The following is a 16909-nucleotide window of genomic DNA, read 5'->3' on the forward strand; positions in this document are numbered from 1 at the left end:
CACTAGGCCAATTGCGCGCCGCCCTATGGTACTCCCGAACTCAGCCGGTTGTGATACGGACCGGAATCAACCCCGGGTCTGTAGTGACGCATCCAGCACGGCAATGCAGTGCCTTAGGCCTCCCGAGTGGCGCAGCGTTCTAAGCAATATGGTTTACCACTACACTTATACTAATCCATACACTCCAGATCTGTAAACTTTAAAGGGTTAGGGCCAAAGGGAACGAAGAAGCAAATTTGGACAACCTTTATCAGTTACATGTGTGTCTGTGGGAGCTTATCTGCAAGGTTCGCTCTGTGTGTCCATGCATGCTTATCGGCACCGACTGTCTGCGCAGGGTTAATCCCCGCCGTGTGTGTATGGTTTAGTGTGCCTGGTGGGAGAAGCAGTCACCCCAGCAGCAGCAGTCCCAGTGCAGAGTGAATTTCTGTAACTGAGGCCGCAACAAGGGTCCTGTGACATTTAATCCCATAGTGTAACCTCTACCAGAGCCACACAACAACCCTCCAAAGACTGCTGCTCACAGAGCCCTACAACCTTTGAACCTGAAGGAAGCAAACCATTTCACACTGGCTGGCTGACCATTACAAATATGAGCACCCCAAACCCAACTCCGCCTTGGTTGAAGGGAAATGTGAAACGGCCCACACAGGTACGAGGAGAGGGCAGGACAAACTCACTTGCTAGTTTGGCTTGTAGTCCTGAGGGTCCAGGTTTGGAGGCGGTCTCTGTCTTGGAGGAGCTGGGTAGGGACAGTTTGGGCTTTGGCAGGTTGACTTTGGGACTGAAGCGGGCCGCCCACTCAAACTTAGACGAGACGGCGGCTTTGGCCTGCTCCTTGTCACGGGTGCTTCGGCGTGGGGAGGGGCTGGAGGCGGAGCGGGAACGACGTGCCTTGTTCTGGTCTTTGCCCTGCTTGAGCCTGGCGCCCTGTGTGGCAGTGGCACTGTTAGTGCCTGTGGAGGAGGAGGAAGAGGTGGAGGCAGAAGAGGAGGAGTCAGTCACCGTGCTACACCCAGCTTTGGCTGAGGCGGCCGACTTCGACGCCAGCTTGGTGGGTTTTGCAGATCTGCCGTCGGTACGGTTGGGGAGCGACCCAGCAGTGCTGCTCAGACAGGGGAGGGAGTCAGCCTTCTTCCGTTTCAGAGTCGGTGAAGCCCCAGAGGCCCCGCTCTTCTTGCTCTGGCCGCGGCCTGTAGGCGGCTCTGTAGCCAGGGGTCTCTTGGAGGATTTGGCAGGGCCTTTCTTGGCCTCAGTGGTACGGTCTCTGGGTGGGGGGTTGGATTTTGACTTCTTGGCTGGGGTGGGGGTGTAGGTGTTGAGGTCAGGTGCAGAATTTCTCTTCAACCCTCGGGTGGTGCCTTCAGTCTTGGATTGGTGTGCTGTTGGCTCTCGCTCTGATGTCCCTGCGGCCTCTGGGTCGTCTTGCAGCACAAATGAAGCCACAGACAGTGACAGACTGCTACTCCCAGGGCGGTGGAGGAAGAGAAAGAGAGAACCTTTTAGCACAGTGTCCAAACTGGAAAGACAAAGTGATTAAGTACAACGCTTCCATTCAGTTAATTTAGGCCTACAGTAAATAGCCAACGGCGCTATAGATGGAAAAACAATAGTTACATTTTTATCTAAGCGCAATAGTCTGTCAAAAGCAGACCCCACAAACACACAGTGAGTGGTAAGGAGAGAGGGGTACCTTCTTGAGCTGTGCCCTCTGGACTGGCCAGAGGCTGAGCTGGTTGCGGCTTTGGAAGCCTTAGATTTAGGTCTTCTACTTTCAGGAGGGGAATTTGCTTTATGTTTTACCTGCTCTGACTGTAACCTGTAAGGTGGGGAATTAAAGAGCAAGTGAGTGTGGATTGTGTGTACATCACTTCATATCATAAATAAAAGACTTGATTAAGTCATTCCCACATCATTGTTCACCCATCCTGTACTGCTCCACCATGCAAAACAATCTAAATATACTTGTAAGATTAATACAAAAGACACCAAATCATGCTTTTTCCTTTAACTCAACACATTGTAAAGGCTTAAGACATTAGTAATACATTAGAAGGAATGTCAAGCAATCCCTTACTTGTTCAAACAGACAGACTGCAAGACAGAAACACACCAAAAAACAAACAAACATGTGAGAACACAGATATAGATGTGCTGGGGGGGGAAACTTACCTTCCTGCGACTGTCTGGTCTTGTGGCTGGGCCGCAGCAGTGTTCCTCTGTGAACGGCGCAGTGACCCCCCTGGATTGGAATTAGGCCGGTTGGACATTGGCACCTCTCTCCTGAAGGGACATACCCTTTCTAGACACTACCATTCACTAGGCCGAGGAGAAGAGAGTAAAGATCAGATCACGGGTGAGACATCAGGGTGCCCTTGTGATTACAATGTTCCCAAACAAAGTAAAATCCAATGGACAGATGTGTTAGCTATTGATGTCAATGCTGCCGTTTGACTCAAAGAAGTATTCCATCAACCCCACTAAATGATCAATCTCAGGACCATGTTTGCTGCATTTACAGAGGCAACCCAAATCAGATTTTTGGATCCATCAGATCAGCTCAGAAAAATACCTGATGTGATTGGTCAAACTACCAATTAGTGGAAAAAATATCTGAATTGGGCTGCCTGTGTAAACACAGCCCTGGTAAATGATTCACAAAAATGTACACCTGATGATACAAGCCCCTGCCTAACAAAACAAATCAATCGTATTACTCACATTACCAATTGTTTGAAGGCAGCAAAGGGCAGTATGCAAGATCAATGAGCCTCAGCCAAACACATCACATGGAGACATACACCTCTAAATCTGATCAGACCAAAGATAGAGGGCAGATTGATCCAATGAGACAATGACGACAGGCCCAAAATAACTACACAATCTTAAAACAAAGATGCATATAGATTTAAAAGTAGTGATGGACCCATGACATTTTTGGCCAATACCGATATTTTCCTTACAGAAAAAACAACAGATACCGATATTTAAAAGTTTCTGCGGCCTTCTAAGCAGTCTATTACAGTTAAATAGTTAACACACACACAGACGCAGCGGTCTAAGGCACTGCATCTCAGTGCAAGAGGCGTCATTACAGTCCCTGGTTCGAATCCAGGCTGTATCACATCAGGCCGTGATTGGGAGCCCCATAGGGCGGTGCACAATTGGCCCAGCGTCGTCCGGGTTTGGCCGGGGTAGGCCGTCCTTGTAAATAAGAATGTGTTCTTAACTGACTTGCCTAGTTAAATAAAGGGTACACACACAAAAGTTATTGTTGGTATTTACATATGCCCCCATTACCAGTAAAACAATCAAAACCTATTTCTTTCACTTACTTGCTGTGCTGTTTTGTTGTTCAGTCGTTTCATTCTCAACCAGGATTTCTCATACTATGGAACGACATTTGGGTCTTTGTGTCAAATAACACTATTTGACGTGTCAAATAAGCTTGTTGACCAATCAGGACCTGAATATGACTGCACATCACATAATTTAACACATTCATACATTTTGTACATAATTATTACACTATCACTCGTATTTCATGTCACAACGATTCATCGATACGTATGCTATAATGCCGGTAAAGTTCTCGCACACCTACAGTTCTGGTTAGAGGTCGACCGATTAATCGGAATGGCCGATTAATGAGGGCCGATTTCAAGTTTTCATAACAATCGGAAATCAGTATTTTTTACACCTTTATTTAACTAGGCAAGTCAGTTAAGAACACATTCTTATTTTCAATGACGGCCTAGGAATGGTGGGTTAACTGCCTTGTTCAGGGGCAGAACGACAGATTTTTTACCTTGTCAGCTCGAGGATTCAATCTTGCAACCTTACGGTTAACTTGTCCAACGCTCTAACCACCTGCCTTACATTGCACTCCACGAGGAGCCTGCCTGTTACGCGAATGCAGTAAGAAGCCATGGTATGTTGCTAGCTAGCATTAGCCTTATCTTATAAAAAACAATCATAATCGCTAGTTAACTACACATGGTTGATATTACTAGTTTATCTAGCGTGACCTGCGTTGCATATAAACGATGCGGTGCGCATTCGCGAAAAAGGACTGTTGTTGCTCCAACATGTACCTAACCATAAACATCAATGCCTTTCTTAAAATCAATGCACAAGTTTATATTTTTAAACCTGCATATTTAGTTAATATTGCCTGCTAACATGAATTTCTTTGTGTCACGTCTCTTGCAACAGAGTCAGGGTATATGCAGCAGGTTGGGCCGCCTGGCTCATTGCGAACTGTGTGAAGACTATTTCTTCCTAACAAAGACAGCAAACTTCGCCAAACGGGGGATGATTTAACAAAAGCGCATTTGCGAAAAAAGCACAATCGTTGCACGTCTTTCCCTATCAAAAACATCAATGCCTTTCTTAAAATCAATACACAGAAGTATATATTTTTAAACCTGCATAATTAGCTAAAAGAAATCCAGGATAGAAGGCAATATTAATGAGGTGAAATTGTGTCACTTCTCTTGCACGCAGAGTCAGGGTATATGCAACAGTTTGGGCCCCCTGGCTCGCTGCGAACTAATTTGCCAGAATTTTACGTAATTATAACATTGAAGGTTGTGCAATGTAACAGGAATATTTAGACTTATGGATGCCACCCGTTAGATAAAATACGGAACGGTTCCGTATTTCACTGAAAGAATAAAAGTTTTGTTTGAGATGATAGTTTCCGGATTCGACCATATTAATGACCCACGGCTCGTATTTCTGTGTGTTATTATGTTATAATTAAGTCTATGATTTGATAGAGCAGTCTGAGCGATGGTAGGCACCAGCAGGCTCGTAAGTATTCATTCAAACAGTAATTTCGTGCATTTTGCCAGCAGCTCTTCGCAATGCCTCAAGCATTGCGCTGTTTATGACTTCAAGCCTATCAACTCCCGAGATTAGGCTGGTGTAACCGATGTGAACTGGCTAGCTAGTTAGCGGGGTGTGCGCTAATAGCGTTTCAAACGTCACTCGCTCTGAGACTTGGAGTAGTTGTTCCCCTTGCTCTGCATGGCTAACGCTGCTTCGAGGGTGGCTGTTGTCAATGTGTTCCTGGTTCGAGCCCAGGTTATAGCTATACTGTTAGCTATACTGCCCAAGCTATACTGTTACACTGGCAATACTAAAGTACCTATAAGTACATCCAATAGTCAAAGGTAAATGAAATACAAATCGTATAGAGAAATAGTCCTATAATTCCTATAATAACTACAACCTAAAACTTCTTACCTGGGAATATTGAAGACTCATGTTCAAAGGAACCACCAGCTTTCATATGTTCTCATGTTCTGAGCAAGGAACTTAAACGTTAGCTTTTTTACATGGCACATATTGCACTAACTTTCTTCTCCAACACTATGTTTTTGCATTACTTAAACCAAACATGTTTCATTATTTATTTGAGGCTAAATGCATTGTATTCATGTATTATATTAAGTTAAAGTGTTCATTCAATATTGTTGTAATTGTCATTATTATAATTTTTTTTTTTTTTTAAACGGTAACGGCTGTTTTTTGGTCCTCCAATAATCGATATCGGCGTTGAAAAATCATAATCGGTCAACCTCTAGTACTGGTCACACAAAAAAACTGTCTAGCTCATGAATGCAATCAACGTTCTTCCCCAAAAACATAGCAAAACGACAATCTGTTTCAGTAGCTAGATAGCTAGCTACAAAAGTTTTTTTTTAATTAATGGTGGCCGGACACATCTGTGAAGCTTGCCACAATAAGGATTAGCCACAATAGTGGACTTTGCGGTTAGCCTTCAAAATAAAAGTATGGCATAATTCCACTATTTGTATTCATTTACATCATTGTCAATGACATTGACATAGTGGCAAATTCCACTACTGTGCCTAATCCTTATTGTGGCTAGCTTCACAACACAACCGGCTCGAGCCTCACTAGCCACTTGAATATAGCTGGCTGCTTATAACGTTAGCTATGGGAAACAGGGTTAAGTAGCTGGCTAGCTATTTTCATGAACTAAAGTTCAATTTCAATAGGCGAACAAGTGGCTACCTAGCTAATACTTACGCACAAGGATTCCTAAATCACTGCTAAGAATAATGAAAATGACTGCAGTTTCTACAGGTCATTGTTTTCAGGCTGGTTGTATTGGTTGTGGTCGAACAAATAGCTTATTACAAGCGCGGTATTGTAAACACATAGTTCGTGGCCAGTGTGCGCTTGTTTGCAGACTTCTGTTGTACAGCTTTGACAGTACTACTGATAGTAGTGGTGGCGCTTGGCTTTCACGTGCAAATTCAGAACACACAACAGTCAATAATATAACTGTTATTTGACATGTATCTTTTTTGACACGCAAAGACCCAAACCGCATTCCACAGTATGAGTGAAGCTAATAGCAGTGACTATTACTGTGTAACTCCGGTAGAGCAACATGTGTACTGGTGCTCGACCAGTCGGCGAAAGCCATCACCCCCCAAGAGAGAACGGTTGATTGTCAAGGGCAATGAATTGCATTATCTTGGCGCTAATGGATTTCGCCTGAGCTGTCTCACTGAAAATGTCTTACTCTTTTTAACTTCTCTGGGATAGGGGGCAGCATTTTCACTTTGGATGAATAGCGTGCCCAGAGTAAACTGCCTCCTACTCTGTCCCAGATGCTAATATATGCATATTATTATTACTACTATTGGATAGAAAACACTCTGAAGTTTCTAAAACAGTTTGAATGATGTCTGAGTATAACAGAACTCATATGGCAGGCAAAAACCTGAGAAGAAATCCAAACAGGAAGTGAGAATTCTGAGGCTGGTCGATTTTCAACTCATCGCCTATTGAAATCCCAGTGGGTTATGGATCTGTTTGCACTTCCTACGGCTTCCACTAGATGTGAACAGTCTGTAGGACGTTGAATGAAGCTTCTACTGTGAAGTTGAGCCGGATGGGAGCTGTTTGAGTCAGTGGTCTGGCAGAGAGCCAGGTCCTGGTCACACGCATTCCACATGATATCGACTTGCGTTCCATTACTTCTATAGACAAAGGAATTCTCTGGTTGGAACGTTATTGAATATTTATGATAACATAAAATATTGATTCTATACTTATCCTAAAGATTGATTCTATACTTAGTTTGACAGGTTTATTCGACCTGTAATATAACTTTTTTGAAGTTTGTCCGAAGTTCGCCTGGACCTGCACGAGCGTTTGGATATGTGTACTAAACGTGCTAACAAAAGTAGCTACTTGGACATAAATAATGGACATTATTGAACAAAACAACAATTTATTGTGGAACTAGGATTCCTGGGAGTGCATTCTGATGAAGATCACCAAAGGTAAGGGAATATTTATAACGTAATTTCGTATATCTGTTGACTCCAACATGGCGGAGAAATGATGTTTCTATCTGAGCGCCGTCTCAGATTATTGCATGGTTTGCTTTTTCCGGAAAGTTTTTTTGAAATCTGACACAGCGGTTGCATTAAGAACAAGTGTATCTTTAAAAATACATGTTTTACATAGAATTAATCAAAGTTTATGATGAGTATTTATGTTATTTGATGTGGCTCTCTGCAATTTCTCCGGATATTTTGGAGGCATTTCTGAACATGGCGCCAATGTAAACTGAGATTCTTGGATATAAATATGCACATTATCGAACAAAACATACATGTATTGTGTAACATGATGTCCTATGAGTGTCATCTGATGAAGATCAAAGGTTAGTGATTCATTTTATCTCTATTTCTGCTTTTTGTGACTGCTATCTTTAGCTGGGAAAATGGCTGTGTTTTTTGGACTTGGCGGTGATCTAACGTAATCATGTTGTGTTTTCGCTGTAAAGCATTTTTTTTATTTTTTTTATTTTTTTTATTTTTATTTTTTTTTTTAAATCGGACATGATGGGTAGATTAACAAGATGTTTATCTTTCATTTGCTGTATTGGACTTGTTAATGTGCGAAAGTTACATATTTCTAAAAAATATTTTTGAATTTCCCGTGCTGCCTTTTCAGTGGAATGTTGTGGGTGTTCCGCTAGCGGAACGTGTGTCCTAGAAAGTTTAACGAGAATTTTATCTTTAAAATGGTGTAAAATACTTCTATGTTTTAGGTAAATTTTAATTATGGGATTTCTGTTGTTTTGAATTTGGCGCCCTGCAGTTTCACTGGCTGTTGACGATGTGGGACGCTCACGCCCCCAGAGAGATTAACGACTGCTCAAATTTTTGACTGCTCAATCCACACAGCAGACATTGTGGGCTAGGTTAGGAATGCTGTGTTGCACGTGGCGTTATTATGCCACGTACCTACGTTACATAGGTATGCACTGCAGCTTAGACATTGGTTTTTAACATCGGCGTTAAACTATGTTGGCATTTTTAGCTAATATCGGCCTATTCCGATATATTGTGCATCCCTAGTTATTTTAGATTATGACACCTAGCTATATAGTTAGCTAACTATAGCTACTGAAACATATGTCGTTTTGCTACGTTTTTGGGGAAGAACAGTTAGCATCCAGCTAGCTAGCCTTTTAAATTTTATGACCAGCACTGTAGGTATGCGAGACAACCAGCATCATAGCATACGTATCGATGAATCGTTGTGACATAGGAAATATGAGTGATAGTGTAATAAAAAAAAAAATTTTTTGCGTATGTGTTAAATTGGGACGTGCAGTCATTCAGGTCCTGATTGGTCAACCAGCTTATTTGACACATCAAAAAGTGTATCTTTGACAGGCAAAGACCCAAACGGCGTTACATAGAAATCCTGGGTGAGAATGAAACGACTGTACAACTAAACAGCACAGCAAGTATGTGAAAGAAATAGGTTGATTATTTTTCTGGTAATGGGGATATACGTAAATACCAACAAAATAACTTGTGTGTGTAACCTTTATTTAACTAGGCAAGTCAGTTAAGAACAAATTCTTATTTACAATGACGGCCTAACCCGGACCATTTGTGCGCCGCCCTATTGGACTCCCAATCACAGCCAGATGTGATACCGCCTGGATTCGAACCAGGGACTGTAGTGACGCCTCTTGCATTGAGATGCAGTGCCTTAGACCGCTGCATCCATTGGTGTGTTTCAACTATGCAACTGTACTAGAATGCTTAAAAGGCCGCTAAAATTGTAAATAAAAATCGGTATCGTTTCTTTTGCCAAGGAAAATATCGGAATCGGCCAAAAATGTCATATCGGTGTATCACTAACCTTGATAGCATGTCGTGTTTTGACGTGTTAACTTATTAGCATAGACATGAAATATGTCTAAAATGTACTCTCACTTTGAGACTAAATATAGTTCACATGTCAATAATCTTTTACCCCAAAGTTGTGCATGAATCGGTTGTTGCTAAACAACCCACGGGTCTATATCCAAGCTATATTGATGGAGAATGGTGATATCGTACAGGCCACGAATACAAATCATGAGTAGGATAATTGACAGTTCACTCCAACCTTGATATTGAGATACCAATGGCGTGCTGTTCTGTAGCTCAAGACTTGATTCAACCCTGAATTGAATTGCTACATTTAAAAAGCAAATGCCCAATTTTACAAGATAAACACTGCAGTTTGAAATTAAGCAAATCTAGATATTTACATTTGTCTTCCAACAGAGTGGAGGTGAGAATGCCAGGGAGGCTGAAAGTAACAGCTTAGCGAGGGTTCCAATTTTATTTAACCTTTATTCTGATTCACGCAACGTATCCTCAGATCCTCAAAAAGTTCTACAGCTGCACCACCGAGAGCATCCTGACTGGTTGCATCACTACCTGGTATACAACTGCAAGGCACTACAGAGGGTAGTGTGTACGGCCCAGTACATCACCGGGACCAAGCTTCCTGCCATCCAGGACCTCTATACCAGGCAGTGTCAGAGGAAGGCCCTAAAAATTGAGAGACTCCAGCCACCCTAGTCATAGACCGTTCTTTCTGCTACCGCACGGCAAGCGGAACCATAGAGCTAAGTCTAGGTCGAAGAGGCTTCTAAACAGCTTCTACCTCCAAGCCATAAGACTCCTGAACAGCTAAACAAATGGCAACCCATACTATTTGCATCCCCCCCGCTATTGTTTATTATCTATACATAGTCACTTCACCCCTAACTACATGTACATATTACCTCGACTAACCGGTGCCCCCGCATATTGTACCAGCACCCCCGGTATAAAGCCTCTAGTTATTTTACGCTGCTCTTTAATTATTTGTTATATTTATTTGTATTTTTTTTTACAAAATTTTCTTAAAAACGGCATCATTTGGATTAGGGCTTGTAAGCAGGCATTTCACTGTAATGTCTACACCTGTTGTATTCGGCGCATCTGACAAATACAATGACAGGCCTACTGCCACCAAAACGTATTACAGAGGAACTTAACAGCCGTGAGTAAAAGTCCTAACTGGAAGGAAAGGGAGAATCACATTGGAAAAAAGGGGGTCAACTTCAAGCAAGAATCAGATACTAGTCACTCTTAAATTATGGCTGACATTCATTAATGCACTTCCAAATTTTGGTCATATTGTATTATCACGCAAAAATAAAATATAATTTGATTCTGCAACAGGCAACTTTGAGATTCCATAATACACTGAACAAAAATATAAAAACTTGTTTTTCACAAGCTGAAATATGAGATCCCAGAAATGTTCCATATGCACAAAAAGCTTACTTCTCTCAAATGTTGTGCACCAATTTGTTTACATCCCCGTTAGTGAGCATTTCTCCTTTACCAAGATAATCCATCCACCTGACAGGTGTGGCATATCAAGAAGCTGATTAAACAGCATGATCATTACACAGGTGCACCTTGTACTGGGACAACAAAAATGTACACTAAAATGTGCAGTTATATCACAAGACAATGCCACAAATATCTCAAATTTTGAAGGGGCGTTAAATTGGCTTATTGACTGCAGGAATGTCCACCAGAGCAGTTTTCATCCCTCCATCGTAAACAGCCTCCAACGTCGTTTTAGAGAATTTGGTAGTAAGTCCAACTGGCCTCAACCACATACCACGTGTAACAACGCCAGCCCAGGACCTCCACACTCGTCTTCTTAACCTATGGGATCGTCTGAGACCAGCCACTCGGACAAGTGATGAAACTGTGCTTTTGAACAACCAAAGAAATTCTGCACAAACCTTCTCAGGGAAACTCATCTGTGTGCTCGTCGTCCTCACCGGGGTCTTGACCTGACAGCAGTTTGGCGTTGTAACCGACTTCCATGGGCAAATGTTCACCTTCGATGGCCACTGGCACGCTGGAGAAGTGTGCTCATGGATTAATATTGGTTTCAACTGTACCGGGCAGATGGCAGACAGTGGTGTTGTGTGGGCAACATGTTTGCTGATGTCAACATTGTGAACAGAGCGCCCCAGAGAGGCGGTGGGGTTATGGTATGGGCAGGTATAAGCTACGAACAACTAACACAGTTGCATTTTATTGATGGCAATTTTAATGCACAGAGATACCGTGACGAGATCCGGAGGCCCATAACCGTGCCCTTCATCTGCCGCCATCACCCCATGTTTCAGCATAATGCACAGCCCCATGTCGCAAGGATCTGTACACAATTCCTGGAAGATGAAAATGTCCCAGTTCTTCAATGGCCTGCATACTCACCAGACATGGCACCCATTGGGCATGTTTGGGATACTCTGGAATGACGTGTACGACAGCGTATTCCAGGTCCTGCCAATATATCCAACAACTTCGCACAGCCAATGAAGAAGAGTGGGACAACATTCCACTGCATGAGGCAAATGTTGGTCCCACCAGATACTGACTGGTTTTCTGATTCACGCAACTACCCTTTATTTTATTTTTAAATTAGGGAGCCAATATGTTTTCAGCACTGATTTCCATGACTGATCAAAACTTGTTCTCTCATGCATCTCATCACTATGCAGCAGACAGACATATGGTGAGAAATATTTTGGAACATCAAATCATAATACATATCGAATGACAATACATATAGTATCAGCAGCTAAGTATCGTGATAATATCATAGAGGTCTGTGGCAATTACCAGCCCTAGAGTCAACACAGTAAGTTGGCAGGTAGACAAAAAAGCTGATTTGTAAACAACATTTCTGCTTCCATTAATTAGCTATGCATTTCTTTAAGCAAAGTATCACCAATGATTCACTAAAGTTCCTACGCAAATCCACTTGAGCAATATCCAATGAAATATGGCACAATGACAAATGAATATTTCAGGCCTTGCATTCTAAGTAAAAAAAAAAAAACAGTAATCACAGTAAAGGTAAAATCACAGTAAAGAGCCTTCACCATGTAACGTTCCAGTAGCTCACCTATAATAAACACGCGAGTTTAAGTAAATGCTCATGTTAAGAGTCGAGAGGACTCAAAGGTGGAATTTGAACAGACTTATTTCGTGAGTTGATTATGATGCACGTCTTAAAAAAATTGAAATCTGATAAACTAGCTACATGTTCTTCACGCCCGATGTATGCCGTCACTCATGTTAAGACCCAATGAACTGCGATATTGATCATAAAATAAGAGAACAATTGGAAAGCTCGCAAGGCCATCTTTGCCAGGCCTTCTCAGATTCCACCCTAGCCTTTATTTATTCGTCCCAACTGACAATTGGTGTTTTACCATGTTCCACTGTAGTCATATACAATAGACAGTTCATTACTTCGATTAATATAATAGCTGTCATTATAACTAGCTTTTATTAGCCTACACTAATTTATTTCAAGCTCGTTTTACAAAGAGGCCTTCATACTGACGTAGTTAGCACCAGCTAGGTGGTTAGCAAACCCAGTCCCGTAATTTCAATTTGACAGTAAAGTTAGCTACCAATAGACAAAGAGCCTAGTATGGCACCTTCCAGATTGTAAAGCGATAACGTATGACTTAGCTAAGATGTCTGGTTATTAAAGTAAAAATACATTTAAGTCCGCAAATAACATGTTAGCTAGCTATGTATTAATGTAAGATGAGCTATGTGACATGAAAATGCGTAGTTGGTGGACTGTTGTCCTAAACATTCAGCTAACGTTAAAGACAACCGCACAAAAACATGTAGATAAAAAAAAAAAACTTTTGCGCTGGCAAATCTAAATAACAATTGTCGGATCTTTCCATCAAATTGCAACATTGGCCAGACTAATATTAACTTAGTTGTACTAGCTAGCAAGTTTGCTAACTAGCTTTCTTGTTAGGACAGGCTAGCTACGTTAATTTTAGTTGTTCAAATGGGATGTCAGACAAACTCCATCCAACGATATTCACACGGCATTAACTAACGTTAATCTGGTAATTTAGTTTTGTATTTATCTGACATTAGCTATGTAACTAGATTATGTTAGCTAGCTAACGGTAGTTCGCTGGCTAGTTTTGATAATTATTGTATCGCCTCAGTAATTTACCAGCTGTCGACGTGTAAGAAACGCAAGATTTAAAAGTAACGTTAGCTATGTAGCTAGCTAAACAAGCGTTTACTTGATTAGCTTCCCATTTGGCTAGCCATAACTAAAGTTTCTTGCCGCTAGTTAGCAATGTTAAATTCGTTACCTGCTTACTTTCTAGCCTGACGTTATAAATTACTACTGTAGCTAGCTAACGTTAGCTCTATTAAATGGGGAATGCCATATTCAATAACACGATAACTTAACTTTTACACACAAGTTGCAAGAGGTGGTAGCCAGCTAACGTTAGCAGCTTTTTAATATTATGTTAGATACTAACGTTACATGTTGACCTTAACCCGAACAATATCGGGTTAGGTAAGTTAGTGTTAACCGGCTAACAAATGTCGCTAACTCCGATCATTGCTAACGTCGTTAGCTAGATAGCGAGGTAACTTACCTAGCTGGTAGCCAACCAACTAGCTAAAATGTTTGTTTCGCCGACTGGCTAACCGTATGCTATTTCCAATTCAAGAGTTATTGTTTGGTTAGCGAGCTTATTTTGCTGCGCTAGCTACCTATGTTGATGGAAAAGCAATTGCAACACGAAATGGCCTCTGAACCTTCTTTGCTGCTTGCATCACACAGAAAAAGCAGGAACAGGATTCGAGAGATGACAATTGGAAACCATATTTTTTCGCGAGACGGATTCTCCATTCCTCACAAGTATTTCAGTCTTATATTATCAATGAGCCCCCCCCCAAACTACGGAATAAGACGCCACTGAACGTTAAATATATCATGTTATTACCTATTTGTTCCAGTGTTGTAGTTGTAACAGACAGTGCTCCACTCTCTCAGCCTTCACATCAGCTGAGGGACCTGCAACTGCAATATACCTCCGCTCTAAAGTGTCCCATTCTTCCGCTCGGGACTACTTTCAATTTAGATGATAAAGTCGACAATGAAACAAACCTGCGCCAAATAAATACATGTATTCAATAACAATTTACTGAATGTATTTACTATTGTCTACAGCTGTGTTCAGAAAATGTAAAATTATATTTCACAGTAGGATAGCTGCGAAATATTAATCCGCTGGGTCGTGACCCCCTAATCCAACTGTTTTCTCGAAAATATACATGACATTGTGGGTTGATCATTATTTTATTTATATACTTAAATTATCAATCACTCAATGTATACAGTTGCGAACAGAATTCGCTTTCATTGTCACACAAAATATTTCGCTGTTGTTTTCTCTCTGTTGTCATGGAAACTCTTTAGCGTCTAAAAATGGCGTCTTTACTTGGCAAGAAAGTGTTTAAAATAAATGGCCAGGGTCCTCCTCCTACAAAATATTTTTTTTAGCTTACTGTCACTAAAACTGAGGTAAATTATTATTTATTTTATTATTTTATTATTATTATTTATCATTATTATTTTATCACCCATTTGATATGTATCTTGGGATTGCTGAGAGTTAAAAACAGATAAAGTCAACTTTATCTGCACAATGCTGGACTGTGCCTGTGGAGAAAGGCTACACATCAAGACAGCAGCCATGGTACACAACACTGTATTTGGTAGTGTTGCTCTCCATTGACATGATTGTACTTTTAAATGCTACATATCAACCTTATGTATCTGACATTTCTTTCTGCAAGTAACTTCTGTTTCAACATGCTTTGAACATAGATTAAGTACAAGGCTCTGATGATTGGAGAGAACTGAGTTGTATAACGGGCCTATGTATTTTTGAATTTCTCTTTAGGTGATGTGGAGATCGTGGAAGATTTCTTTGCGGATTGAATTCAAGGGTGCTGCACCTGGAGAAAATAAGATGACCCACGATGACCATTTGCATGATGCCCGCATGCAGCGTAAGGTTTCCATTACAAGTCTCTGCCGTGAAATACTTTAAGCCTACATCAGCTACTGTATTTGTTTTTGTGTAGATACACGTGGTTCTGTTGGTGTCTTGAAAAGTGCACTGCCCTGAGTATGTATGTACTACTCCTTCTCTAGAACAGGTAGGTGGGGTGTTTGGCCAGCAGATTTTACAGTACACCCAAGCACTGTGCCATGGGAACTTTGATTACCTGAAGTGCCTGCCCAATGACTTACTGCTCCAAATCCTGGCCTTCTTGGAACTGAAGGACATTGCACTGCTGGCACAGACCACAAAGAGGTTCCACAAGGTGAGCCTGGGCTTTACAAACCCAAAGGACCGGTTTCTCAGATGAAAATGAAATCTACTCCTGGACTAAAAAGATTAATATAAAGATAATTTCCATTTTTTAAATATATTTTTTTACCCTTTATTTAACTAGGCAAGTCAGTTAAGAACAAATTCTTATTTTCAATGATGGCCTAGGAACAGTGGCAGAACAACAGATTTTTACCTTGTCAGCTCAGGATTTGATCTTGCAACCTTTCGGTTACAAGTTCAACGCTCTAACCACTAGGCTACCTGCTGCCCATTGACATTGCTTGCTTTTAAATCCAGGACTAGTCTTAATGTGTCCAGGAAACCAGTCCATATTGTGTACCCAAATAATTTACAAAAGCACATGTTACTTTCATATGCACATTATTTCATGAAGGGCCCTGAGTTTTTACTGACCATGTGAACAGACAAGGAAAACCTCAGGGCTCTAGTTAGGCTTTAACATGGCCAGGAAAATATGATCTGGGTTTAGTTAGTGAGCTAGTGTTTGTCTGCCTGTCTGTCTGTCTGTCCGTGTGTGTGTGTGTTGTATTTCAATACGGAATGGGATATCCCAGCTCTGCAACTCTCCAGAGTTCTGGGAACAGACTGAGGGGTCGCTGTGATAAACTCTGACATGAGGCCCTAGCCAACGCCACGGGCTGGAGGAAGATATTCTTTGCCTTCTTCAACACCAAAGAGAACCAGCAGTATGTACATGGAGGTAGCTAGACACTTAAACAAGACAGTGTTACTCATCTCATAATAAAGATTTGAGGAAATGTAATTTTCTCTGCCATTAGCACAAGGAGTTATGTATTTGAATGGTGTGTTGTGTCTCTGTGTTTAAAATGCACTATTGCTTGATTTATGTTATGTGAATGTGTATGTCAGAGCTTGTTTATTCTCTCTGCAAAAATAAAAAGTGCCAAATGCTGTAGGCTTCCTTCGAACAAATAACATTCAATTATTTAGTCTTGGTTTTTGTTATTGCATTTGAGTTCTAATCCAGTATGTTATATGCACTGTTTACAAGTAAAGCCATACTATTATCTGAATGAATGCATGTTGCAATGGAATTGTTGAGGTGTTTATTAAATGAGTTTATTTGACCAACGTAAATTGTATCAGTGTGCTACTCTCTGGGTGTGACTGTGGGTCGTGTTCTTCAGTTGAAATGAGATACTTGGTAAAGTGTCCGATCTTTATCACACTCAATAACAGTAAGAACACATTGGTATGGTGTTGTAAATTGTATTAAAATGCCTGTTATAATAAAGAGTAGGCCTAAAACAGATTCAGCTACACAGC

General features: G+C 41.2%; 1 protein-coding gene across 5 annotated transcripts in view; it reads right to left on the minus strand.

Moving 5' to 3' along the window:
* Window positions 1–14275, minus strand: part of LOC120018290 (E3 ubiquitin-protein ligase TRIP12-like) — a 47322-nt gene extending 33047 nt beyond the window's left edge. For 3 of the 5 annotated variants that reach the window (XR_005472202.1, XM_038961412.1, XM_038961413.1), the window contains exons 1-4: window positions 14201–14275; window positions 2173–2319; window positions 1694–1819; window positions 681–1462 (exon numbers count right to left, since the gene is read on the minus strand). Coding sequence is in view for 4 of the 5 variants with exons in the window: in XM_038961412.1 (XP_038817340.1) it covers window positions 681–1462; window positions 1694–1819; window positions 2173–2270 (1006 nt within the window). In the remaining variant the exon portion in view is untranslated. Of the gene's footprint in view, window positions 1–680; window positions 1463–1693; window positions 1820–2172; window positions 2320–2721; window positions 2932–13849; window positions 13985–14200 lie in introns of those variants that run through there. The other 2 variants (XM_038961410.1, XM_038961411.1) reach the window with 2 other exon arrangements.
* Between the last annotated feature and the right edge of the window lie 2634 nt (window positions 14276–16909).

The sequence above is a fragment of the Salvelinus namaycush genome, chromosome 23 (assembly GCF_016432855.1).
Source record: "Salvelinus namaycush isolate Seneca chromosome 23, SaNama_1.0, whole genome shotgun sequence".
Classification (NCBI taxonomy): Eukaryota; Metazoa; Chordata; class Actinopteri; order Salmoniformes; family Salmonidae; genus Salvelinus; species Salvelinus namaycush.